The sequence below is a fragment of the Hyperoodon ampullatus genome (assembly GCF_949752795.1).
Source record: "Hyperoodon ampullatus genome assembly, chromosome: 13".
Taxonomy (NCBI): domain Eukaryota; kingdom Metazoa; phylum Chordata; class Mammalia; order Artiodactyla; family Ziphiidae; genus Hyperoodon; species Hyperoodon ampullatus.
This window is the reverse complement of record NC_136926.1, coordinates 52,365,041-52,392,593: the sequence shown is the minus strand read 5'-3', so window position 1 is coordinate 52,392,593 and position 27,553 is coordinate 52,365,041. Positions and strand designations below refer to the sequence as shown.

General features: G+C 44.6%; 1 protein-coding gene across 7 annotated transcripts in view; it reads right to left on the bottom strand.

The window, feature by feature from the left end:
* Positions 1 to 343: 343 nt before the first annotated feature.
* FHOD3 (formin homology 2 domain containing 3) overlaps positions 344 to 27,553 on the bottom strand; it is a gene marked incomplete at its 5' end in the record, with an annotated part of 495,578 nt that continues 468,368 nt past the window's right edge. For 4 of the 7 annotated variants that reach the window (XM_079717563.1, XM_079717564.1, XM_079717565.1 and 1 more), the window contains 4 exons: positions 344 to 516; positions 11,936 to 12,097; positions 18,827 to 19,001; positions 20,360 to 20,383. In XM_079717563.1, coding sequence (XP_079573689.1) covers positions 434 to 516; positions 11,936 to 12,097; positions 18,827 to 19,001; positions 20,360 to 20,383 — 444 coding nt within the window. In that variant the 3' untranslated portion in view covers positions 344 to 433. The remainder of the gene's footprint in view (positions 517 to 11,935; positions 12,098 to 18,826; positions 19,002 to 20,359; positions 20,384 to 27,553) is intronic. The other 3 variants (XM_079717566.1, XM_079717568.1, XM_079717569.1) reach the window with 1 other exon arrangement.

Here is a 27,553-nt window from a genome sequence, read left to right as displayed (position 1 = left end):
ACAACTGGTAAACAATCTGTGCTTTCTTTTGTGTACAATTTTGGAGTTTACATCTGGATATTTTGGTGTTATGGAGAGACCCAGTCTGTGAACCTAATCAAACTGCCTCATGACCATAGTAACTGTGACAGAAGTGATTTGCTCCATAAAAGGGCCGTTCCTTGCACAGAAAAGGTGTCACACTTTGGAACTACTAAGCCAGGTGTCAAGGAAACAAGAGAAACACAGCTGACATGATGAAGGAAGTCTGTGAAGGGGACTCCAAGATCCATGTCAGTGCACAGCGGGCTACGCAAGTCACTCGGTGACACCTAGGCATGGGCACCCCTTTCAGAACCTTTGGGTGTCAGAGTCTCCTCACCTCCCACCGGAGGGGTTCCTTCCAGCAGGAGCTTGCACTCTGCATGGGCACACACCTTAGGGCACCAGGGGGTCACAGCTGCAGCTCTGAGGTGCCCACCAGGCCCAGGGCCCTGGCTTCTTCCGGAGTCAGGCCACTCTTCAGGGTCCTCCGCACTGCAGCGGCGCCGGCAGACCAGAGGCGAAGGGACGAGAAGAGAAGGCGGTGTTAGCAACCAGGCACGTGGCAGTCAGGCCACAGGCCTCCTTCCCCCGAGGACTCCCAGAGGAGTCACAGCGCTCAGGGACACTTGGCCCCGTCCTACTCCTGCTGAAGTGCCCTGGCTGGCTGGCCACCAGGGCAGGGACAATCTAGGGGCTGCCAGGGACTGACCTGAAGATGACACAGGCACTGACCTGGAAAGTCAGGTAGATAGGGGACCTTGTAAGAGGGGAGGAGAGGCCCACCCTCATGAGGTGTCTGAGAAACGGTGCAAACTACAAAATGCAGGTGGCATGTTGAGAGCTCAGCCTTTCCCAGCATAAGGAGCGGATCAGAGCTGGAAAAGGAATTACTGAGCATAGGAAAATGCAAATTCCAGGGATGCAAATTAGGTAAAATAATCCCGCAAATCTGCAGGGACATACCTCTGTAGAGGCCCCACAGCAAGGCATTAACGGAACCCGGCGCAAGGGGTAGCTGTCAGGATGAGTTCTCCACGAGCATCAGGGTCTTAGTCTCAACTCATCAAAGGGCCTCTACAGAGATTAACCAGGGACTCCTTGTAGACTGGATGCCAAGGAGCAAACTGCCAAACTTCTGAGTGGATTTGGTGGATGTTCTCTGCGAAACACACAGGCTCAAGAAGGACCAATGACCTCCCCACTCTGAGGTTTACAACTGGCAGCTGGAGGCACACTCATATTTAACTGACTTAGAATTGGCTTATGTTTAGCCTGACATTATGGGTTTTCCATTGTTTAGTGTTGATCAATTTCGATGTCAAAATAAAGGCTGAATAAGGCTGCATGATGAGGCAGCTGCCCCTTCCAAGACTGGTCCTTTCATTTGAAAGGTTCCTAATTACATTTTCCTTAGTTGATAAATTATATTTGGCCTATTCTATTTTCAGAAGAGATGTGTTACAGATCTACCATCTACAGTACATCCTTAGTCAGCTGGAGTCCCTGAGATCCTCAGGGAAGGCCCTTGATTAGAACGTGGAGAAAGTAAAGCTCACCCTTAGTGTTTTCCCACCTTCCTTGCCAGACCTAATTCCCCATGCCCCCTCTATGACGAGGGGTCCTGTGCCCTCTGAGGCCTCCCCAGAGGTGAGGGTCCCACCTGTGTGTCTGCAGCAACACCCAAATCGATGCCTCCCCTGGGCAAAAGCCCACTTAGCCCATGGACAAAGAATCTGAAAGAGCTAGGCCTCTGGTAGAACAAACAGAGGCTAATAACTACTAATAAATACTTTCTTCTCTCCCAGGAATCAGCACTCTGAACAGGGGCCAACACCCAATCCATCAGTCCGTCAGTCAACAAATACTTCATGGAGAGCCTATTGTGTGCTCAGCACTGTGACTCAAAGAATGGACACACTTAGTGAAGATTCACAGACATTAAGCACGGGTTTATAGACGCACAAAGCTCTGTGGTGAGGGGTACCCTCAGATCATGCCACCTCATGCTGCTGTATTTTCAAGCCCAGCTCAGGGCCCTAGAGCCACCCGTCCGCAGCTGCTCCTACACTGGCTAACCCTCCTGCAACCCCGGACCCCTTGGGCTCCAGACTGAGTATTTAACTCATCCAGACAAAATGTTTGGCTCCAGAGCCTTGGCTGGAGGCAGATTGCATTTAACTGAGTAATGGAATTCGTTCTATGGGGCAGCAATAAAAACACTAGTTTGTAATACCCTTTATGTTCTTTAAACACTCCTTCAAGTGTTTGTTAAAGAAAGATAATAATTTTAATGGCAGAAAACAAGATGAAATATTTCTCATCCTTGACAAGGACTGCTGAGACCTCTTATCCAAGATGCAAAATTCTGCCTGAATAAGTCCATGTTGCACTAGGAGGGCATCTTACGTTTCCTTAGCAGCAGGAGGTGGCATGGGCTAGGAACCACAGCTTTGCGCCTTCAGGTATACACACGTGGCCAAATGACCACAGAAGACTCCACGAACTGGTGGCATTGACAGATGCCTCTTACAGTTCTGTTCACATGTTTGCTTTAGCCCTAGAACTATAGGGTTCAGTTCACATAAATACTTGAGTAAGGACCCTGGCACCTTACGGAACAGGCAATAATCTGCTAATAGATGTGGGCATCGGACCAGCCTATCTGGGACCAGCTCAGAGAACAGAACAAAGCTTAATGGTGCTGCACCGGCCTTGCTGTCCTCAGCCTCATGGTCTACTCGCAGCTTTGATGCACGAGACCCCTGAGGACCCTCCTGCGCCCTCCAGCCTGGGCTTTTCTCTGCTGTGGGGAAAAGCCAGTATAAGTGAAGGTCCCTTCGCTTGCCAGATGTGTCCCTGAAAGGCAGGTATTCATAGAAAAACCGGCCCCATTTATGGAGTCCTACTTTCTGTGGGCCTTCATGACAACTCAGATAAATTCTCCCAGAAATACATTAATCCTGAAAAGGACCTTAAGAATTTGAATCCTTCCTTTGTTAAAGACTCTTGAAAGAAGGTGTGAAATGAAGGTAATCAGTTGAAATCAGCTTTGTACCCTGATTCAAGTCCTGCCTGGAAAGGGCCTGTTACGGTGTCTGTCTGTCCATCTACCTGCTCGTCAGTTAACTCATTCATTCAACAGGTATTACGTGAGCCTCCACCTTGAGCCAAGTGTCCCACCAAGGAGGCCGGGAGCTGACAGGAACACAGAGTGAGGGGAAGGGCGCAGGGCAGCAGACCCTGTCCGCACAGGAGTTGGCTCTCAGGCAGAAAGTTTCCAGAAAGCAATAAAGGGCTGAGGACATATGAGAATGAGAGGACCAACACGCAGGAGCTGGCAGGATATGGAACTTGCACAACAGAAACAAGCCTTCCATCAAATAGGGAATTCTCAACTAGCACTTCTCAAATGCTGGCAGGTGGTGGGGGCGGGGGGAGGGGTGCAGGGGGGAGGGCTGGCTGACATCTGATAAGATAACATCCCTCCGGGCCCCTCTCCACTGCTCCCTTTTCCTGCTTCCCACTTGAATGCCCCGGCTGCAGCAGAGCTGCTCGCCAGCCTGTCACACGTGACAGCCTCCCCTCCCCGCAGCTGCTTAACAGAGAACAGGCCCTGGAAATGTTTATCCCTGTCTGCCTCACACTCCTTCCATAGATGGCATGGGTCACTTGGCTGGCACCAGCAGCCACTCGATGCCCCAGGGGCTTGGGACAGCTCTCACAATGTCAGCAGCGGGGTCTGACACAGAGGTGCCTCTGCTGTCAACATGCAGCACAGGGGGGTCTGGGGCTCATGGAAAAATCGTAAGTTCGTTTTCTCTTACTTTCCCCCCTCCCTTGAATTGCAAAAAAATGTTTTGATCCTACAAAGTGCTCCCAGGCAACTCTTTGCTGATGTGAATCTGAGAATAACGGCAGTGGTGGCTGCCATTTCCTGCGTGCTACCATGGATCATTTCACCCCATATTTGTGGAAACCCTATGAGATGGGGACTGTGATCAGCTCCCCAGGGAACAAGCAGCAGCGGCATAGAGAGATCCAGTCTCTGGCCCCTATGTACACAGTAAAGGGAAGAGAAGGATTTGGGCCAGGACGTTTGAATCAGAGCCCACCCTGGAAACAACTGTGCCCTGACGCGCCTGGCAGCACATGTTCTGACAGTCTTTCATGTTGATGGCAAATGGACCGAGTTTTACTTCCATGTGACAGAAACCCACATGTGTGCTCTTTCACCTTTGGACCACTGACAGGTTTTTTTTTTTTTTTTCATTTTTTGCACATAATGTCAAGCAATTTGGAAATAAGTTGTGTGTGTGTGTTTTGTTTTTTTTTTTTTGTAATCCCGAAGATCCTAAAAATTGTTCTATCGAGTATACTAAGAGTGCTGTGTCTAGGATGACAGGGGCTCATATCAGAACTTGAAGATATCTTACATGTTTGTTTCTTGGGATTGGGAGGTAACTGGCCCCGCTGGTATTCAAATGCTGCTTGTCCATGTGTGCAGCCCTTGCTCCTGGAGGGACCTGTTTGCGACTGGAGAAAAATGGCAGGCCCAGTCCTGCCTCTTTGGACTTAAATACTGGGAATCATTTTAAGGTGTATCATTCTTAGTGATTCGACGTTAGATATTCTGTGGGATTTTCATGGGTTTGGGTTTCTTTGTTTTTTTTGGTCAACATCAATTATTTAACCATTTGGGTTATTTTTCTTACTTCCACCCTCCATCATAAAATCCCATCCATTAAAAGAAGAGGTTTCCCAAATTGACAGCATTCTACAAAATAACTAACTGACTGGTACTTTTCAAAAGTGTCAAGGTCATGAAATGTCCTCCACAGATCAGAGGAGACTAAGGAGACATGACGACAATGCAATGTGGGACCCTGGGTGGGATCATGGAACAGAAAGAGGGCATTAGGGGGAAAATGCTGAAATCTGAGTCAAGCCTGCAGCTGAGTTAATTTTTTGATGCATTGTCCTACAGTGTGCAGGCTGTTAACATGACGGGAAGCTGGGTGAAAGATATAAGGCAACTCTCTGTGCTATTTTTGTGACGTTTTTGTTAAGTCTAAAATTCTTTCAAAATCAAAAGCTAAAAAAATAAAACGTGGAATAACAATGACAAGAAGCCAAGGTTCCCAGACCTGGTTGATTTAAACTCAACTTCTTAGACTCAGCCTGGGCACAAAGAATCAAGATCTCTGGGAGAGGCCCCGACAGTGCATTCTAACCTCCCCAGGAGATTCAGATCCCTGACTTAGAACACTGCCATCTGAGTGAGATGCGGGGAAAGGGAGCCCCGCATGAAGGCATGGCCTTTGTGGTGATAGGGCTGAAGTCTCCGAATTCTGCTTAACCCGAAACTGAGTTCACTCATGCTGAGATGGCTCTCAGCAATACTTATGGTAGCGGGCGCTTTCTACAGCCACTGGTCTGGTCACTGGTCTTGGCTGCGCAGTGCCCCTACCCCACTTCCCCCCTACATCTGTGGCTACGTTGACATCCAGTGCTCCTCAATAATCTCTTTGGTTCCTAGGTAAGCACTGAACAGAAAGCAATCAGTTGGAACGCAAAAGCAGACTTCTTCTTATGGGTCACGGTGTTGGGGAGGACGGGGAGAGGATGGGACCTGGCCTGGGCGGAAAGAAACAAAACCGTTCGCTCCATGGCTTTCTGAGCTCAGAGTTCTCAGCGTTATTGCAAGTCCTGGGCGGGACAGAACTGCCTTCCCCCCTTCCAGATGAAGTCTAGCTCTTTAGTGCTTACTGGGATGTCACAACAATACTAGACACGTACAATGCTAACAATCCAGGCTTCCGTGCACAGGGGCAAGCCACTGCACCAGTGTCCTGGGGGTAAAAAGAGAGGGGAAGGTGGGTCTGGTCTACAAATTACAGCAGGCCAAGTGAGGTGGACAGTGGTGGATGAGGAGCCAGGTGGGTGATGGTAGCAAAGTGATAAGGGGGCAGGTGTGGTTTCTGTGCACAGGCTCGTGGGTGACTTTCCTGGCAGCTCCTAAACGCCTGCAGGCAGCTTCACATTCCTACTATGTTTGGGACCCTTGGACAGCAGTGTGAAGGGAAGAAGGGTGCTGAGAACCCGTCCTAGGTGCCCCGCTTAACCCTCACAACCATCCCAGGAGGCTGGCACGACCGCCCTCATTGTATCGAAGACAACTGAGGCTCAGTGAAGCCAAGCCATTTATACGGGAACAGTCTCCTCGGCTGTATGACTGTGCAAATTCCCAAGCATGGAACTGGATTCCATCTGAACTTGGCAGCAAAGGCAATGAACTACTGTAACCCCTTGCCAGTAAGGTGCTTGGCACTTTCCAAAGCACCTTTCCTAGAACCCTGTACTTTGCTCTGATGCAGGAAAGACAAATTCTCAGATTCCTCTTGAACTTCCACTCTGGGGCAAAAGGGTACCTGGCATACAGACAGACACTGTGGAGGACGACACACAGCCAGCCTCCTTTTTCAAAGTGCTAGTTCCCAATTTGGAAGGGAGATTTGTCCAAAAATACAACAACCAGAGAGCCATTCAGGGCAGTGAGACCCTTCCAAGCTCTTCCGGCACCACTTGTCTAACCCCAAGGCTTCTACCTAAGCTTCTTTCCACCTCAGAGTCCTGGCTACCAGCCTGACTCTGCTCTAGAGCAGGGGGCTGCTTCCACCCGCTTGGGCTTGGGTACGAGCCCCGTACACCCCTGTTTAGGGCCTGTCTCCAGGTGACTTGGAGTCTGTTCTGATAGCACCTGCTCGGATTTGGGCCTCATTTCTCTCCCCCGTCCACAGAGTCTAATTATGCCTCCCAGCCCACCGCCGTCAAACCCCTTCACAGTCCCTTTCCTGTGTCCATCCAGCCCTGCCTCCAAGACCTTCCCAGTGCAGAGCCAGGCTGCAAATGCCTTCCTTACTTCCCCATCTTCCTTTTCTAGTGACAAGGGCTTGACACCCACCATAGGTTTAAAGTCAGCCCCAGTGAATCTTAGAGCCACTGTCAGCTCCATCCCCTCTGGTCACTGTACTCCCGAAGCCTGGAGCGGGCGCTGATGGGGGTGGCACTTCTCCCCAGAGGCACAAACCCTTACGTTGGCCCTCTAAAATGCAGTGACTCTCCACCTGGGTTTAGGGAAAAGATTTTGATTCTCTCTTGGACTTATTCTATTTATCTTCCTGTCATGTGTCCTGTACACATGGGTGGCTGCCCTTAGCTGTCTTTAGAGGAGGAATCAGTCCAGCTTTAATGAGCTCGAAGAATAATTAGGTGCTGAGTAAATAGTTATGATGTTGACAAGACAAAACCTTGATTGAGAAACTTTGGTCCTTTCCACTAACATCTTATTTTACTGTATTCTAAGAGCATCCGTTTTAAAGTCTCTGGCCCATTCCATTGTCCCTATAAAAGAATATAAAATTGTTAAGTAGGGAAGAACCATGTAAATAACATGCAGGGAAATTTTTCTTAATGGGATTAGTGGGAAAATTCCTGAACATTTTCAAATACCACTTTGGAAAATTAGAGACAACTAAACTAAGCTGAGTGCTGATCAGTTCCAGGGCTCAATCTAATATTTTGTGAGGCATATCTCCCATTTTCCCTAAAACAGATTCAATATTTTATTTCGGATTCGTTCATTCTCCTTCTCCACGGAATCCTACTTAACAGATAGCATGGCAACACCCCTCAATATTCTGTAAAATAAGATTTTAGTTATATCGAATCAACGTGAATCTGTCACATGCCCTTCAAGAGGAATGCTGAAGGCTCATAAGAGATGGGGTGAGATGAGAGCATGAAGTCAAGTCAGAGTTCAGTGTTCCTTTCCTAGCAGCCCCGAGAATCAGACTTCTGGCCCTTCCCATTGAGAAACTGGTCTTGTAAGGGTGACCAACCTTATGTTCCTAAGACACTGTTAGATTATTTGTAGGTCACATCGAAGTGACTGCATTTTTAAAGAAATATAGCCCTGAGCCCAAAACTGCACGGTCACATCACAGGTGGGGCCCAGACTCCCCTTGAAGAGAAACTCAACAGGAGAGGGGGCATTCAGCCTCTCTCAGCAGGGAAGAGGAAAAGGCCAACTATGAGTCCCTAATGCCTGCTCTGCTCTGTGATAGTCCAGGGTAATGGCTACATGCAGACAGCCAGCTGGGCAGAGACCCTCTTCCGAAGTTGGGTCCCACAGAAAAGAACACAAGGGGTCCTTTTCTTCCCCAGGCCCCAGGCCCATCCTGCAGAATCACAGTGGGAAGGAGATCTCAGATGCCCGTCAGCTTCAGGGTTTTCTAGGGAAGACCAACATCCGGGAGGCCTAAGAGAACAAGTAGCCCCAGGACAAAGGACTTGCCCCAGTACGAAGAAAAGAGAAACCAAAATAAGAAGAAAACAAAGAGCTTGGAGAATGCTCTCCTTGGCCATCTCCACCAGCCGATTTGAGAGCCGTAGCTAGAATCTGGGGAAGCATATGAGCTGCATTGTGTTGACATTTCACAGGCTAGGAATCAACTGGACAATTCGAAACATCTTACTTAATGAGACCCCAATGGCACCAGCTGGGAAAACAACACAAGGGGCAGAGGCTGGGAACCTGCGAATCCATTATGGTGCCCTCGGTGAGTTCCAGCTGGCTGCATATGTCAGGCTTTAAGCAGGACATTTGGTGGATGTAGGCCTAGCCACCAGCACCAAACATGAAAGCAGATGTTTAAGTATCTCAGAGGATTCTTGAGGGGCTTGCAGGTCATAAATCTCTAGGTTATGAGCTGGATTCTGTTTGGTTTCCTACAATAGCTAGACTATTATTGTCTTTAGCCAAATGAGGTATAGCCCAAATATGCTGGTTATTCATTTATCCACTTGCCACATGGCCACCATTACACAATCAAATCAAACGCAGCATCGTTTCAGGGTGAGGCCCCAGCCCAACACTTCACATCGATTTTGCAAATTGGTTTTTTCTCATTCCTTTAACTTCTTAGGAAAAGCTAGAGTTTACATCCCTTTATAACAGAAATCAAAGTAACTTCCCCCATCTTAAATTTCTGTGGATGGTGCCATTACTAATTAATTAAACCTGCTACAGATAAACATTTACATACATGCAGTGCTGTATTTGTTGTAGTAACTGCATCACAGGACAAAATGTGTTGGGCTAAATAAAAAGAATATAGGGCTGTTTTGCATAAGATTGGAATGGAAACGATACCACAGGAAATTATTTTATGTCAACCACAAAAACAGGCAAAATATCTCTCTGGCCAGATTGAAGATGAAAACTAATTATGACTGTGTTATTGTTCCCAGTGACATTATGTGTCTCTCTAAGAATCTGGTTCTCTCTAGACCAGAGAGCAGGGCCAACACTCTTTGCCAACACAGACATGTAACCTATAGGAGGAGTACATACCCTGAGCCAGGCCCCTCTCAGGCAATCTCCTTTTCTGAGGTCCCTGACCCAACCCTGCCCACCTTCTGGAGGGCACTCCCTCACCTGGCATCCTTTCTCAACTCCTCTCCTGTGGTCTGATTCCCCACATGCTTTTCCCAGCTCCTCCCAGTGGAGACTCTTGCTCTAAGATTGCCCACTGCAGGAAGCCCAGGAGTTAACTGGTGCAAAATTTCTGCCACTTGGTTACTGGTTTATTGAAGTAAATAAGAGGAGGGCAATAAAGGGCAAATACTGAAGATAATCTACTTAAGACACCTGAAAAAGCCTCTCATAACTTTCATTTAAAAAACTATTTAAGAAAGAGATATCTGTTCATGAAAAAGAGCAAGAGAAAAACAGGCAAATGGTATGGACAAGCCATACACAAAAGAAGAGATGAAAATCACAAGAGGCTCGACCTTCCTAGAACACTAGCAGGGAAAAGTAAGTTAAAACCATAAGGAATACTATTTCGCATGCTTCAGACAGGCAAAAAGACAAGTGCTTTGCTGGCCTGGCCTGGAGCATGCAGTGTGGAGAGAGTGTGGGTCAGCCTCACCCCTTTGGAGATGAGTTTGCCCCCCAAGATGTGCACACCTGGGGACCCTGCAATTCCAGTCCTGGCCTCATACCCCATTGACCCCCTCCACATTATCGTGCATGGGGTCCCCCAGGGATCTTGTTAAATGCAGATTCTGAATCAGTTGCCCTGGAGAGGTCCCCATGAATATGCATTTCTAACCAGCCTCCAAGTGGTGCCCATACTGTCTGAGGAAAAACTTTAAATAGCAAGTCCCTAGCCAAGTTCTTACATGGGAGCACCAAGAGAATGGCAAAGAACTCACAGCAGCACCAGGAAATAGTGAAATGTTGGAAAAAATAAATGTAAAGGTCTTAGATATTGATGTTGGAGCCCACAAACATATTCCTGAAGATGTAAAAAGCCAGTGCCCCTGAGTGATAGTTTTCCATTAAAAAAAACAGAGGGAATGTGGCAGGGGGCACACAGAGTGGAATAAGAGTCCTTCTCCTAAGGCCACTAATCACCCAAGGGGCCTGGGCAGGGCCCAACCGCAGAGGTTCTCAAGTGGTCAGCTTGGGTACAGCCCAGACACCTGGAATTTTTAAAGCTCTGCAGAAAGTTCTAATGTGCAGCCATGGTTGAGAGCCACAGTTCAAGAAGTTACTCAAAGTGTATACCAGCAGGATGGACCTCATCTAGGAGTGTGGTGAAAGCAGACTCTCAGCCACCCATCTCACTGAATTAGAATCACATCCCCCAGCCCCCAAGTTCTGTGGCTTGAGAAGCTCTGCTTCTCCCTGGTGGAGGTGTCAAGTGATACTTTCTTTTCTGGGGAAAAATTCCTGTCAGAATCTAAAGCCAATGATATGGAAGGAGCAGGGTCCAAGAGTCTGCAGCAACTTGGTTTAGTGTTCTTTACCCTGGAAACAAGCATGTCAACGGGTCAAACAGAACCAAGGGGTCCAAAATATGCAGCCCCAAACTTAGTCACCTCTTGTACGAATCTCAAAGCTGGCAGCGCCTGGGGGGCTCTGAGTTTGAGTTCTTATTGAACTCCTGCCTCCTGATGGCCACTCTCCCTCCTTTCACTTTTGGGAGCCAGGAAATGAGGAGGCAGCCAGACTTCCTTTTTATAAAACATCATAAATCCCTGTTCTAGGGATTGACCTTGAGTGACCAGCACGAGGCCAGAGCTTGGGGGCTGAGCTATCTTCTGAAACACACTAGGGCCATGGCCATGAAGGCAGATGCCAAAGGTTCAGATAACCTTCTCTACAGTGAGCCATCCCTGTGAGAGTCAGCATGGTGCCCACAGAGGCAACTCCACACCTGTCATTCGGCGGATAGGGGCGGGTAACAGGTTGAGACTACAGGGGCAAATAAGTCACTTTGATTTAGTTGAATCCTCTGTTTGGTAGGAAAAAAAACCAACTAGTCAACCTAGGCTAACATGAACTATTTTAAGCATCCTAAGGACCAAAAATTGCTTGCCACTCCTGGTTTCACCTTCAGCATGTTCATGGGCAGCAGTGAACCCCTGGGGGAATAGCCTCCAGCCCAGAAAGTAGCTCCTGATGCTGGGTGGGGGGCAATAATATAGCCTCAGCAAAGCATCCAGGACGGTACTTGGCAATGGGTCCCACTGTGCCCACCCCTGCACACCAGAGTCATCTAAGGGCCTTTCACACCTTCCTGGGGACAAAGTGTGAATTGGGAGAGACCTGACCAGAAATAGCAAATACACTGGACAGGTGGCTGCAGCACCCCTCCTCCCCAGTGGCCAATGCTGACTGTCCAGCACGAAATCTTTTGTCGATGGGCACAGGTGGGCCCTCCAGGCACCACTGACAATTCACCGGAGCCCACCTCTGAGTCCCTGCCCTTCCTGGGTCATACAGAACTGGAGGGCTTGTACCTGCAGGCACAGTCCCACAACCTAACTCCAAGGCACTTACGAGACTTCCGGTTGGCCCGGGAGCGCTTCCTCTCCCGCGGCACCACTCGCTGACTGGGCACTTGGGTGGCTGACTTGACGATGCGGTCCATGATCTCATCAGCAGCATCATCCGTGACATTAGGCGAGTCATCCATTCCCATAGTCCACGAACTAGTGGATCCTGAAGAATTAAACAACCAGAGAGCACGAGGCACTCAGAGAGAAGGAAAACACAGCACTGCTCCTGCAGCAGCAAAGCTCGTCAGCAACAGAGCACAGCAGAGGCCAGAGCCAGGGTTGAGCCTCCTGATGGATCTAAGGGTGTTCCCCCGTCCCCACTGCAGGGGCACCACAGTGACCTGTGACCATCACCCTCCAGATTCTGACCTCCCATGAATCCATACCTGGGGCCCTTATGTCATACTACCCTGTCACACAGCTGTGTTGTCATCTCTCACTGTCCTGGATGTGCCTCCACCTGCCAGGTCCTGTGGTTGTGGAAGGGCAGACTTCCCACACTGTGTGCCGCTATGTACATCACAGATACCCAGTAGAATGCTTCCAGAAATGTCCAGAGACATTTGTTAAGTCAGCTCCCCATCTGTGGTTGTATGTGCCTAGCGAATGTCAATTAGCCCTAACTTCTCATTCAGTTAAATAAAAATCAATGGATTTTGTAACATATAGCTTACCTTTGGATTAACTAGCCTTTAAAAATCATAACAGGATTGCCCTCTTCTACCAGGAAAAGGGAGTTAACGCAACATTTTCTTTGGTACATTCATCTGCTCCCTGACCAGAAAAAATATGTTTATAAATAGCTGTATGTTAAGACAGTCCAAGTCTGGTATAAAAGCATCTGCCCCTAGACCAGCGAGAAGAAAATACCACAAAAACATGGGTTCCCAAGTCATATTAAACACTCAGAAATGAATGCTATTTTAATTCATCAAAAACTGTGCCTTTGTGACTGATCAACTTCCTTGTGAAATCTCTTCTCTAAGATGGGAAATATGCTTCTGTAAGAAAAAAGATGTACAGTGTGCTCAAAATTGTGAATTTTCTCTACCTACACTTCTCTTTGTAATAGACATGCAACTTTAAAATCCTTCAGGTGAGTGTTCTCAGACTTTTCTGTTTATGGAACACGGGTACCCTGAACTTGTCCAAGGTCCAGCTAAAGCTGAAGAACAGTCAGCTTTTCTCAAACCACAGGTGAAAACAATGTTAGTAAATATATATCTTAAATTTTGAATTCTATATTTCTATACTAATTTTTCAAAACTTTCGGTGTTTGGATATTGATAGAAGTAGTTGGGAATAGTTGATTACGGTTCAGTAGACTGCACATTTTTTAGACATGTGTTTGTGGTTGAAAGTTCACTGCAAATATGTAATATGCCATAATTTAGTCATAATTTCTGCTAGTAAAGTTCACATGACTGAATTAAATAAACACTTTGCAAAAGGAGTACCAGGATTCCAGTGTTGGACCACCTGCACTATTTGAGACCTGTGGCCATAGGACAGCAATGTTTTCTGATGACAACGTTTTTGTTGTGGTCATTTATAAAAATCGTTTTGCATTATGAGCGGGAGCATACCTACAACACTGGGATATACAAAGTCAGGACATTTTACATTTTCTGCTTATGCCCAAGGGAATTTGATCTACTTGCTTCCATCAGAAGACTAGCTTTTTCAGCATCATAAAACACTTTAAAAATATGTTCTTCTCAGAAACGAATATTTGAAATTGCTGAATTTTTCTGCATTCTCAGGCTGGTCCAGGTGTTCAAGTTGGAGGCAAGAGGCCTCATAGTGGCACAGCTCTCAGACTGGGGCTCTGCAGAGCCTCTGAACCATGGCCCTCCTCATAGCAGAGCCATCAATACAGCAATTGCTTTTTGCCCAGCAATTTCCTGTTTTCCCTTTTACCTACTGATTTATAATTCTGTGCCTCATTTTGAAATGCCAAGCTACCCTTCCCAAAACACACAAAGCTCAATCAAGTGTCTTTGCTCATAATATAATATAATTTGCTCCTGATGAGCCAGAAATGAAGGCATCATCTGATCTTTCCATGAGAATTACCTATACTTTCATCTTATACATTCCTGGGAATCTGCTTTCACTGTGATGGGTCAGGAGATGCTTACAAGGAACATCTTGCCATCTGTCCAGGACTGTCAGACTCAGTTTTGCGATGCCATCATTTTCTCATGACCTCATTCTTGGTTCTGCTTTCTTGTCCCCTCTCCCCTTGGTTACTGTCGTCACTGCCTGATTACCATTTATGCCCATTCTTCTTGGTCGTATATATGTTTCTCTTTCTGGAACCTCTGCACTCACATACAGCCACAGGAGAACACTGCCCATAACTTACAGACTCCAAGGGGCCATTTGGCTCCCCATGGTCTCCCAAGTGTTAGCCAGGCATTTATATAGACTGAGATGTCTATATAATTATTATATATAATATATATGAATATATATAGATAGAGATATGGTGGAGGGGATAAAGCATTATAGACCATGGTAGGACTATATCACTTTATTTGAACTTTACTTTTGAAAATATGTAAATTGTAGTTTGAAAGAAAACACTGTAACTAATTTTTCCCTTAAAAATCTAACTTAAAGAAATAGTCTAAAAGGAAAATAATTATATCCAAATAGATATTATATTAATGTAATAAACGCTTACCTTTGTTTCTGAAAGAATTTCCCTGGGTATAGACTTCTAGGTTAGAAAGTTCTCTTTTTGGCAATTTAAAGATGCCATTCCACTTTCTTCTGACTTCCATAGCTTCTGTCAATAGTGAGTCATCATTCTTACTGTTGCTCCTTAGAAAGGACATTCTTTTCTCTCTGGCTGTTTTAAAGATTTTATTTATATCTTTGGTTTTTGGCAGTTTGCCCAGGGTATGCCTAGATGTGGTTTTCTTTGCATTTACTCTCCTTGGGTTTGTTACGTATTTTAAATATGTGGGTTGATATCTATCATGAGTCTCTGGAAAATTCTCAGCCATTGTTTCTTTAATTTTTCTTCTTACCCATCTTTTCTTTCTGGTACTCCAGTTACGGACACATTAGACCATTAGACTGTGTCCCACATATCTCTTACATTTTGTTCCATTTTTTCTATGTTTTCTCACCATGGTTCTGTTTGTACATTTTCTATTAACCCGTGTTGTTTGAATTCACTAATCTCTTTTGCTGGGACCAGTCTGCTGTTAAACCCATGATATCAGTTAATCATTTCAGATCTTTCTTTTTTTCAGTTCTAGAATTTCCATTTGATTCTTTTTTATAAATTTCAACCTTTTAATCAATTTGTCTCTATTTTCCTTTATTTTCGTTAACACTTATAAATGGTTAAATTTGCCTGCAAATTTCAACATCTGGATCACCTGTGGATCTGCTGCTCTACTTTTCTTCTTGTCAGCCATGTTTTCATGTTCTCTTGGCTCATAATTTTGACTACGCACTGGACTTTGTGTAGAAAAGAATGCAGAGACTGAAGTCGGTGTCATTTTTCTCCAGTCTTTACCCTTTCCTGTTAAGCAGACACAGTGAAGGACTGAGCAAGGTTGGGGCCAGATAGCAGTTTTCATTGAGTATCAGTCCACCTCTGTCTTTAAATATTCTGTCTTTAACTATCTGTATGCACTTGTTGAAGGCACTTACTCTAGCTTGTCTTTGTTTCCTCAGAACTTCAAGACTGTAGGAGATTTCCTGCAGCCTTTCTGGCCCAGTCTCCCCCTCCCCACGCTGCCCCAGCACTTAGCAAATGTCTCATGGAGAAAACTGTCTGCATTTGAAGCTCCTCTAGCTCCAACCTCTTACGCCAGCTCACATGACCACTAGAAGTCCTGCTGGCTTCTCTTTACTATTAAAGTCACTCTGTGCATGGCAAGTCCAGTTCTCAGCCTGTGCCCAGACTTGGCAAATGCTCTTAGAGAGGTGCTCTCAGCTCACCTAGAATTCTAGTTTGTCTAGTCCTCTTCCCTTTCACAGTTCCCTGATGGATTTTGAGAGAAAGCTTTTGTTATTTTATTAAGGTTTCTGGTTATGGCGGCAGGAGTGGTGGCTTGTTCTTCCCTACGACATGCCACCTGGAAGCAGAAGTCTCTGCATGTGCAGAGAAACTGAACAGCTTTCCTTTCTAATTCCTTTCATCAATTAGTGAAAAGGAATCCATATTGCACAAACCCAGAAATATCTTTTTCTCTTTGTCCTTTCCAGTCAGGAAGGATTTTCTATTTTCTCTTTTAAAATTAGCACAGCATATTATGTTCCATTAGAGATACTGGACTCCATCTCCCAAGGTGGCTTTCATTGCACTACCCTTGCATCCACCAAGGTACAGTGGCTCAAGACTCCTGATGGCTGGGGTCACTGTGGCGCAGGTACTAATGCTGCCCTTGATCTCCTGGTGTCCACGGTTAGCCTAGCAGACAAAGCCTGCAAGAGCTGCTGAGGCACAGACAGACTCATGCATGGGATGTCCTAGGCCTTTTGGGAGACCAGTGATTCCCATCCCCATACCCCCCAACACTGCAAAGCTGCTTTATTTTATTTTTATCCCTGTTTTACACTTTGTCTAGACTGACAGTCACTACTGCTCAGCATTTAATGCTATAATTTTCTTCAACTTCTGACCTTCCCCACTTTCTTCTCTCCTCTTATATTCTGTGTTATTTACACACTCTTTCTCTCCTGTCACTTCTTGGTTTTTCTGAGGAATGGAGGCATTTTATAGACGGCACTTGCCAAGAAGAGGGTACCTTTCTTTCCACATAGAAAACCAGACAGTCAGAATGTCCCACACGAAGTGCTCAGGACTGTGGTTTGTCACAGCTGCGTCTGTCTGATGTTGGTCACCAAAAGGTTGCCTTTGCATTGCCAAATGGAATTTATTTTCTTTCCCTAATTCCACATCCAAAACTACTTAAAAGTCAGAGGGTTTGGAAAGACCAAATCCCAGAGAATCTAATCTGTGATTCTTTGATGTAATAATAATACCTGCATGTATTTGGGGTATAGTCTGGGAATCAAGACTGTAGTAGGAGGGAGGGATGACTTTTCTACTTATCATCTGTGTCTCAGTCAGGATAACACTGGGGAAGGGTGGGTGGAGGCGGCCCTTTTTCTGGCATAGTTGAAGCTGTATATCACAGAGTAAAAGCCCTGTTAAAGGTCCAACGTTAAGAAGAGGAGAAGGACCTAGATTCAGTGACACTGTACTCACGTGAAATAAGAAAAACATTTGGTCATTTATAAAATAGCCTGAAGTGCAGCTCCACTTGGGAATCCCGCGTAAACCTTATGGACCTAGAACTCAGCCTGGAAGCCCCTTCAACCCTCCTCCTCTAGAGCAGCTTGTGGCCCTTGGTTCACAAGAAGCTACAAGAAACCATATGCACCACGTGACCCCCTTCCTGTCAAAGAAAACCTGGAACTGCCTTTGTTTTTTCTTTTATGTTAAAGTTGTTATTCCTATCATCATTTTTTAATACTTAACATAGTTGACAACAGCAAAATTAAAATTAAAAAAAAAAAAAGGGCAGTCAGCAAAGCTAGATAGAAGTCACTGATGGGTCTTCTCAGGAGTTTCTCCAGATCACAGCCCTCTAGATCTTGGCTGCCTTTCGAACATCTTGTGAGCCTGGATGTTCGCTGGAGCCTAGCAAGGGCCTGATGGGCGCTGCACACACTCATTCGTTACTAAGGTTCTGTGACGTGTAAGGTAACCCACGATCCAGTTCACCCAGACTGCAGAGTTGTACTTATTTTCCCACTGTAATTAATACTTGAACCCCTTTTACACACTAAAGCATTCCAATTTGGGCAATAAATACATGGTTTCTTCTAGCTTGTGTGCTAAGCAAATACCAAGAGGACAAAGCTGGTCCTTCAGGAGTTCATCCTCTTTAGTTATAAAGTTTGTAAGTTCTTGAGACCTAAACTGGGGTCTCAGGAGTACGTGGCAAGGCAGAGAACGCGGAGGAGGTGGATTCTGGAGGTGAAAAGGGGACAGGCAGAGGAGAGGGGACGGGATGAGCAACGGCAGGGGCTCAGGCAGACACAGTGTGTGCAGAGTAGGGCACTGCCCACAATGTGGGGCTGAGTGAAAGCCAAGTGTGGGAGCCAGGAGGGGACCAGACCCCAGGGAACCTCAAACAACAGCATGAATCGCGTGGGCTGGATCCTGCAGGCAGCCAGGAAACTTAGGAAGGTTCATGTGGCATCAGACTAGACCAGGGAAATATGGGTAAACATTCTCAGATGCAAAGTGCATCTCAATTCTTAATTAAAACAAAAAATCCCTTCCAGGTTATGAAACAAACCTGGAAACTCTTATCTGTCTTTACAATCTTGAAGTTTTAGTTTCCTCTCTGCCTCCAAGGATTTCAAAGGCAAAAAGGGATAGCGTTTTAATCCAAGGGCCATCAAACTTTTTCTGTACCCCGCCTGAGAGTAAAAACATTAGGCTCTATGGTCCCTGTAGTCTCTGTCGCAACCCCTCAACTCTGCCACAGCAGTGCAAAAGCACCTAGACAACGCACACACAGAAGGAAGGGTGGCTGTGTTCCAATAAGACCTTATTTACAAGAATAAATGGCTGGCTCAATTTGGTCTGGGGGCTTTAACCCATGAGGATTCGTTCACAATACTAATTCCTCTTGTTCGAATTAATTTGTGCTTTTGGGAAGGGTTGCTTGTTTTTGAGATGAAGCTACTGAAGGTGGGTCACAAAGGTATGAGTGAAGGAAAGTGTGATGACGTCAGCACGGAGAACCCTGGGGAGTGGACGGCCCTGAGCGGCCACTTCCTGGGCACAGTAATCTGTACCCTGTGGCGGGGACTGACACCACGGGGTGGCTACCCTGGAAGAGGGCATTACCTCGGCTTGCTCGGCTGCGTGTGCGGACGCCCAGCACGGGGGTGGCGTCCTCCAAGGCAGGGGACGAGGTTTTCAGCACAGCCTTCATGTTCTCGTGCTCGGCAGCATCCTCGGCATAGCTCAGGCCTTGTGGCTGGCTCGGGGGCACCGGGGAACCGCTGGAGAACTTGCCAGACTGCAAGAGCAAGGGGGGTTAGGGCGTGAGGTGACTAAAAGCCAACTGAAGCTTAGAAAACCTTTAGTTGAGGAAAGCCTTCTCTTCTCTGTCTTTTGTTTACGTGCATTCTGCAGACAAGTTAGTGATGGCAGTCAATGAGGGGTCAATGAACTAATGACAAAGCATCTGCATATCCAGGAAGTTCTCTTATCAGAAAGAGAAGCCTTGGCCCCAGAAGGACCACACCCATCCCTCCAGGTAGTGGGTCTCCCAGCTCACTGCAGATCCCCTCAGTGGGAGCCAGCAAAGGGCAACAGACCTCAACTCTGGGAAAAATTCAGAAACCAGATCTGTTTCTAACACCACAGCCTTGATAGGAGCATTGAAATATGCTTGTTTATCAAATATAGTGAGATTTATTTATTAAAACGTAGTGCCAGAAAGCAGTTAGAAGTTTCTCATATATCACTTAAGATGCTAGAAGTTTAAAAGTGGGATTCAGTTACAGAATCATACAATGTTAGGAGTCGGGAAGGACTTTTGCAGAACTAGTCCCACCTCACTTTACAGAGAAGGAAACTGAGGCCGCCCAAGATTAAGTGACTTGCCAAAGGTCCCAAAAGGCTTTGATTCAGGGCCCCGATCAGAACATGGCACAGAAATTCATGCTGAAACTGAGTTTGGCAACAGTCACTACTTCTCCTTGTGTCAAAAATTTAGTTGTTTTCACAAGCATTACACTCACATGATGATATTCTCTAATTCTAGCTGAACAAAGACAGCATATATGTTTTACAAGAGGTATGCTAGAATATCGGGCTATATGCACACAATGCCAAACATCTGGATGAAAAATAAAAAGTCAGTTAGAATGTTTGCAAAGGGCAGCTCCATAGACTTCTGGCTCCCTCTTTTTATCCAGTGTCTCAGCCCTGGTGCTAGAGCCTGGGACACATCCATGACTTGTACCATCTGCACAGCTCCTGCCTCATCCTTCAGGGCTGAGCAGCCCTGCCTTGGTCTCTGGTTCTGGCATCTGCACCAGGGTCGGGGAGGAGCTACTGCCCATCCTACCCCTCTGTCCATTTGTCCAGCAGTAGGAAGAGATCTGCTGACCCTGCCACTTTTGACAGGGCCTGGAACTCAGGGACAGCTTGGAAAATGCAGTTACCTTTCAGTCCATCCCTGGCACACACATCATGATGAGGACCCGTGTAAGGGGGTTAGTGATCACATGAAAACCCAGCAGAAAACAGTCATGCAAGGTTTAAAGCACTGAACAGGGCTGACACTTCATGCTGCTTATGTCAGGTTAGATTCCACAGCACGCTTGAGAAGGTCACACGTGGCATTCTTTGTGTTTATAAACATCCTACCTCAACTTCATCTTCTTCATCAGTCTACTCGAGAGGAAAGGACAGGACAGGACAGGATGGGAAAGACAGAGGGGATTCTTAGAAGGCACAGAAGTCAGCAAAGATGAGATCATCTGACTGTCACATCAAATTCCAAATAAAGAATTCAGCCACCACAAGCAGGGTGCACCCTGTTGATTTGGGAGCTGTTGAGCCCTGCCTGCGAAGCCCTCCTGTCTGGACATTCTCTCCGAGAGCCCCAAGACCAGTCCTGACCAAAGTCAGGAGGGACTTGGAGCTCCAGGCCCGTCTCCTGAGGCTGCCTAGGAGGATGATAACCGGCTTACCTGGTCCCCTGACCATTACAGACCTCACTCTGTGCCCTGCCACTCAGCTGGCCATGCTCCGTGGAACCACGACCTGCCAGTAATCAGGACCTCAGCAAGTTTACCAGCTTCCCTCTGCCTGTTTCCATCCATCAGCTGTCATCCCCACCTCTCATCCCAAGTGCTGGACCTCTCCCTTCCCAGGCTGCTGGGTCCGGGTCCCCATGAATCCTTCTACAGACAGGCCAGACTGGACAAGTGGGAAAACTGCCAGGCAGAACAGGTCCTATTACACTTTCCTCAGAAACATGAAATTCAGTTCTTTTTAAAATCTTACCTGTCCTTCATGGACGCTGTCTGAACTGACATGCCATTCTTTTAATTATCACCAGACAAACTGCTTTAAGTAACTAAATACAATATCCCTTTTCCAAAAATAAATTGAGGGTGAAAGTCATGTCGATTTCTTAATTTTAAATCAAACACACCCTCAATTTAACTTGTGCTTCCACTGAGGTTACAAGCCAGGCCAGCAAATCAGGTACAGGTTTTTGAGAAATGACTAAACTTTTGGGAGCCGAAATGATAAAATGCTTCCAGTTCTGCACTGCCTCTAGGCAAATGGCCTTGTGACAAGAAATGACGTTTTTTTTTTAACTTAGAGCTTTTTTTTTGGAATTTTGGAATTTTATTTATTTTTTTATACAGCAGGTTCTTATTAGTTATCCGTTTTATACATATTAGTGTATACATGTCAATCCCAATCTCACAATTCAACCCACCACCACCACCACCCCCGCCACTTTCCCCCTTTGGTGTCCATATGTTTATTCTCTACATCTGTGTCTCTATTTCTGCCCCGCAAACCAGTTCATCTGTACCATTTTTCTAGGTTCCACATATATGTGTTAAAATAAGATATTTGTTTTTCACTTTCTAACTTACTTCACTCTGTATGACAGTCTCTAGATATATCCACGTCTCTACAAATGACCCAATTTCGTTCTTTTTTATGGCTGAGTAATATTCCATTGTATATATGTACTACACCTTTTTTTTTCTTATTTTTTATATTATTTTTTTATTGCAGTATAATTGCTTTACAATGGTGTGTTGGTTTCCGCTTTATAACAAAGTGAATCGGCTATACATATACATATATCCCCATATCTCTTCTCTCCTGCATCTCCCTCCCTCCCACCCTCGCTATCCCACCCCTCTAGGTGGTCACAAAGCACCGAGCTGATCTCCCTGTGCTCTGTGGCTGCTACCTACTAGCTATCGGTTTTATATTTGGGAGTGTATATATGTCCATGCCACTCTCTCACGTTGTCCCAGCTTACCCTTCCCCCTCCCTGTATCCTCAAGTCCATTCTCTAGTAGGTCTGCATCTTGATTCCCATCCTGCCTCTAGGTTCTTCAGGACCAATATTTTTTTAGATTCCATATATATGTGTTAGCATACGGTATTTGTTTTTCTCTTTCTGACTTACTTCACACTGTATGACAGATTCTAGGTCCATCCACCTCACTACAAACACCTCAATATCATCTCTTTTTATGGCTGAGTAATATTGTATATATGTGCCACATGTCCTTTATCCATTCATCTGTCGATGGACACTTAGGATGCTTCCATGTCCTAGCTATTGGAAATAGAGCTGCAATGAACATTGTGGTACATGACTCTTCTTGAATTATGGATTCTCAGGGTACCTGCCCAGTAGTAGGATTGGTGGGTCATATGGTAGTTTTATTTTTATTTTTTTAAGGAACCTCCATACTGTTCTCCATAGTGGTTGTATCAATTTACATTCCCACCAACAGTGCAAGAGGGTTTCCTTTTCTCAACACCCTCTCCAGCATTTGTTGTTTGTACATTCTAACTGGTGTGAGGTGATATCTCACTGTAGTTTTCATTGCATTTCTCTAATAGTGATGTTGAGCAGGTTTTCAGGTACTTCTTGGCCATCTGTATGTCTTCTTTGGAGAAATGTCTATTTAGGTCTTCTGCCCACTTTTTCATTGGGTTGGTTTTTTAATATTGAGCTGCATGAGCTCTTTATATATTTTGGAGATTAATTCTTTGTCTGTTGATTCGTTTGCAAATATTTTCTCCCATTCTGAGGGTTGTCTTTTTGTCTTTTTTTTTTTTTTTTCTTGTGGTATGTGGGCCTCTCACTGTTGTGGCCTCTCCTGTTGTGGAGCACAGGCTCTGGACGCACAGGCTCAGCAGCCATGGCTCACGGGCCCAGCCGCTCCGTGGCATGTGGGATCTTCCCGGACTGGGGCACGAACCTGTGTCCCCTGCATCGGCAGGTGGACTCTCAACCACTGCGCCACCAGGGAAGCCCTTTTGTCTTGTTTGTACTTTCCTTTGCTGTGCAAAAGCTTTTACATTTCATTAGGTCCCATTTGTTCATTTTTGTTTTTATTTACATTACTCTAGGAGGTGGATCAAAAAAGATCTTGCTGTGATTTATGTCAAAAAGTGTTCTTCCTATGTTTTTTCTCTAAGAGTTTTATAGTGTCCGGTCTTACATTTAGGTCTCAAATCCATTTTCAGTTTATTTTTGTGTATGGTGTTAGGGAGTGTTCTAATTTCATTCTTTTACATGTAGCTGTCCAGTTTTCCCAGCACCCCTTGTTGAAGAGACTGTCTTTTCTCCATTGTATAGCCTTGCCTCCTTTGTCATAGATTAGTTGACTGTATGTGCGTGGGTTTATCTCTGGGCTTTCTATCCTGTTCCATTGAGCTATATTTCTGTTTTTGTGCCAGTACCATATTGTCTTGATTACTGTAGCTTTGTAGTATAGTCTGAAGTCAGGGAGTCTGATTCCTCCAGCTCCATTTTTTCCCTCGGGACTGCTTTGGCTCTTCTGGGTCTTTTGTGTCTCCATACAAATTTTAAGATTTTTTGTTCTAGTTCTGGAAAAAATGCCATTGGTAATTTGATAGGGAACGCATTGAATCTCTAGATTACTTTCGGTAGTATAGTCATATTCACAATATTGATTCTTCTAATCCAAGAACATGGTATATCTCTCCATCTGTTTGTATCATCTTTAATTTCTTTCATCAGTGTCTTAAAGTTTTCTGCATACAGGTCTTTTGTCTCTCTAGGTAGGTTTATTCCAAGGTATTTTATTCTCTTTATTGCAATGGTAAATAGGACTGTTTCCTTACTTTATCTTTCAGATTTTTCATCATTAGTGTATAGGAATGCAAGAGATTGCTGTGCATTAATTTTGTATCCTGCAACTTTACCAAATTCATTGATTAGCTCTAGTAGTTTTCTGGTGGCATCTTTGGGATTGTCTATGTGTAGAATCATGTCATCTGCAAACAGTGAGAGTTTTACTTCTTTTCCAATTTCTATTCCTTTTATTTCTTTTTCTTCTCTGATTGCTGTGGCTAGGACTTCCAAAACTATGTTAAATAATAGTGGTGAGAGTGGAAATCCTTGTCTTGTCCCTGATCTTAGAGGAAATGCTTTCAGTTTTTCACCATTGAGAATGATCTTTGTTGTGGGTTTGTCATATATGGCCTTTATTATGTTGAAGTAGTTTCCCTCTATGCCCACTTTCTGGAGAGTTTTTATCATAAATCGGTGTTGAAGTTTGTCAAAAGCTTTTTCTGCATCTATTGCAATGATCATATGGTTTTTATTCTTCAATTTGTTAATATGGTGTATCACATTGATTGATTTGCGTATATTGAAGAATTCTTGCATCCCTGGGATAAATCCCACTTAAGCATGGTGTATGATCCTTTTAATGTGTTGTTGGATTCTGTTTGCTAGTATTTTGTTGAGGATATCTGCACCTATATTCATCAGTGATATTGGTCTGTAATTTTGGTTTTTTGTAGTACCTTTGTCTGGTTTTGGTATCAGGGTGATGGTGGCCTCATAGAATGAGTTTGGGAGTGTTCCTTCCTCTGCAATATTTTGGAAGAGTTTGAGAAGGATGGGTGTTAGCTCTTCTCTAAATGTGTGATAGAATTCACCTGTGAAGCCATCTGGTTCTGGATGTTTGTTTGTTGGAAGATTTTAAATCACAGTTTCAAATCCATTACTTGTGATTGGTCTGTTCATATTTTCTGTTTTTTTCTGGTTCAGTCTTGGAAGGTTATACCTTTCTAAGAATTTGTACATTTCTTCCAGGTTGTCCATTTTATTGGCATAGAGTTGCTTGTAGTAGTCTCTTAGGATGATTTGTATTTCTATGGTGTCTCTTGTAACTTCTCCTTTTGCATTTCTAATTTAATTGATTTGAGTCCTCTCCCTCTTTTCTTGATGAGTCTGGCTAACAGTTTATCAATTTTGTTAATCTTCTCGAAGAACCAGCTTTTAGTTTTATTGATCTTTGCTACTGTTTTCTCTGTTTCTACTTCATTTATTTCTGCTCTGATCTTTATGATTTCTTTCCTTTACTAACTTTGGGTTTTGTTTGTTCTTCTTTCTCTAGTTCCATTAGGTGTAAGGTTAGATTGTTTATTTGAGATTTTTCTTATTTCTTGAGGTAGGCTTGTATTGCTGTGAACTTCCCTCTTAGAACTGTTTTTGCTGCATTCCATAGGTTTTGGATCATCGTGTTTTCATTGTCATTTGTCTCTAGGTATTTTTTTTTCATTTTCTCTTTGATTTCTTCAGTGATCTCTTGGTTATTTAGTAATGTATTGTTTAGCCTTCATGTGCTTGTGTTTTTTACGTTTTTTTCCCTGAAATGATTTCTGATCTTACAGCATTATGGTCAGAAAAGATGCTTGATATGATTTCAATTTTCTTAAATTTACCAAGGCTTGATCTGTGACCTGAGATGTTATCTATCCTGGAGAATGTTCCATGTACACTTGAGAAGAAAGTGTAATCTACTGTTTTTGGATGGAATATCCTACAAATATCAATTAAATCTATCTGGTCTATTGTGTCATTTAAAGCTTGTATTTACTTATGAATTTTCTGTTTGGATGCTATGTCCATTGCTGTAAGTGAGGTCTTAAAGTCCCCCACTATTATTGTGTTACTGTCGATTTCCTCTTTTATAGCTGTTAGCAGTTGCCTTATGTATTGAGGTGCTCCTATGTTGGGTGCATATATATTTATAATTGTTATATCTTCTTCTTGGATTCATCCCTTGATCATTATGTAGTGTCCTTCCTTGTCTCTTGTAACATTCTTTATTTTAAAGTCTATTTTATCTGATATGAGTATTGCTACTCCAGCTTTCTTCTGATTTCCATTTGCATGGAATATCTTTTTCCATCCCCTCACTTTCAGTCTGTATGTGTCCCTAGGTCTGAAGTGGGTCTCTTGTAGACAGCATATATATGGGTCTTGTTTTTGTATCCATTCAGTGAGCCTGTGTCTTTTGGTTGGAGCATTTAATCCATTCATATTTAAGGTAATTATTGAAATGTATGTTCCTATTACCATTTTCTTTATTGTTATGGGTTTGTTTTTGTAAGTCCTTTTCTTCTCTTGTGTTTCCCACTTAGAGAAGTTCCTTTAGTTTTTGTTGTAGAGCTGGTTTGGTGGTGCTGAATTCTCTTTGCTTTTGCTTGTGTGTAGAGCTTTTGATTTCTCCATCAAATCTGAATGAGATCCTTGCTGGGTAGAGTAATCTCAGTTGTACGTTCTTCCCTTTCATCACTTTAAATATATCATGCCACTCCCTTCTGGCTTGTAGAGTTTCTGCTGAGAAATCAGCTGTTAACCTTATGGGAGTTCTCTTGTATGTTATTTGTCGTTTTTCCCTTGTTGCTTTCAGTAATTTTTCTTTGTCTTTTTGTCAATTTGATTACTATGTGTTTCGGCATGTTTCTCCTTGGGTTTATCCTGCCTGGGATTCTCCGTGCTTCCTGGACTTGGGTGGCTATTTCCTTTCCCATGTTAGGGAAGTTTTCGACTATAATCTCTTCAAATATTTTCTTGGGTCCTTTCTCTGTTTCTTCTCCTTCTGGGACCCCTATAATGTGAATGTTGTTGCATTTAATGTTTTCCCAGTGGTCTCTTAGGCTTTCTTCATTTCTTTTCATTCTTCTTTCTTTATTCTGTTCTGTAGGAGTGAATTCCACCATTCTGTCTTCCAGGTCACTTATCTGTTCTTCTGCCTCAGTTATTCTGCTATTGATTCCTTCTAGTGTAGTTTTCATTTCAGTTATTGTATTGTTCATCTCTGTTTGTTCTTTAATTCTTCTAGGTCTCTGTTAAACATTTCTTACTCATTCTCAATCTTTGCCTCCATTCTTTTTCCAGGATCCTGGATCATCTTCACTATCAGTATTCTGATTTTTTTTTTTTTTTGGAAGATTGCCTATCTTCACTTCATTTAGTTGCTTTTCTGGGGTTTTATCTTGTTCCTTGATCTGGTACATAGTCCTCTGTCTTTTCATCTTGTTTATCTTTCTGTGAATGTGGTTTTTGTTCCACAGGCTGCAGGACTGTAGTTGTTTTTGCTTCTGCTGTCTGCCCTCTGGTGGATGAGGCTATCTAAGCGGCTTGTGCAAGTTTCCTGATGGGAGGGAATGGTGGTGGGTAGAGCTGGGTGTTGCTCTGGTGGGCAGAGTTCAGTAAAACTTTAATCCACTTGACTGCTGATGGGTGGGGCTGGGTTCCCTCCGTGTTGGTTGTTTGGCCTGAGGCCACCCAACACTGGAGCCTACCAGGGCTCTGTGGTAGGGCTAATGGTGGATTCCAGGGGGGCTCACGCCAAGGAGTACTTCCCAGAACTTTTGCTGCCAGCATCCGTGTCCTCACGGTGAGCCACATCCACCCCCACCTCTGCAGGAGACCCTCCAACACTAGCAGGTAGGTCTGGTTCAGTCTCCTATGGGGTCACTGCTCTTTTCCCTTGGTCCCGATGTGCACACTACTTTGTGTGTGCC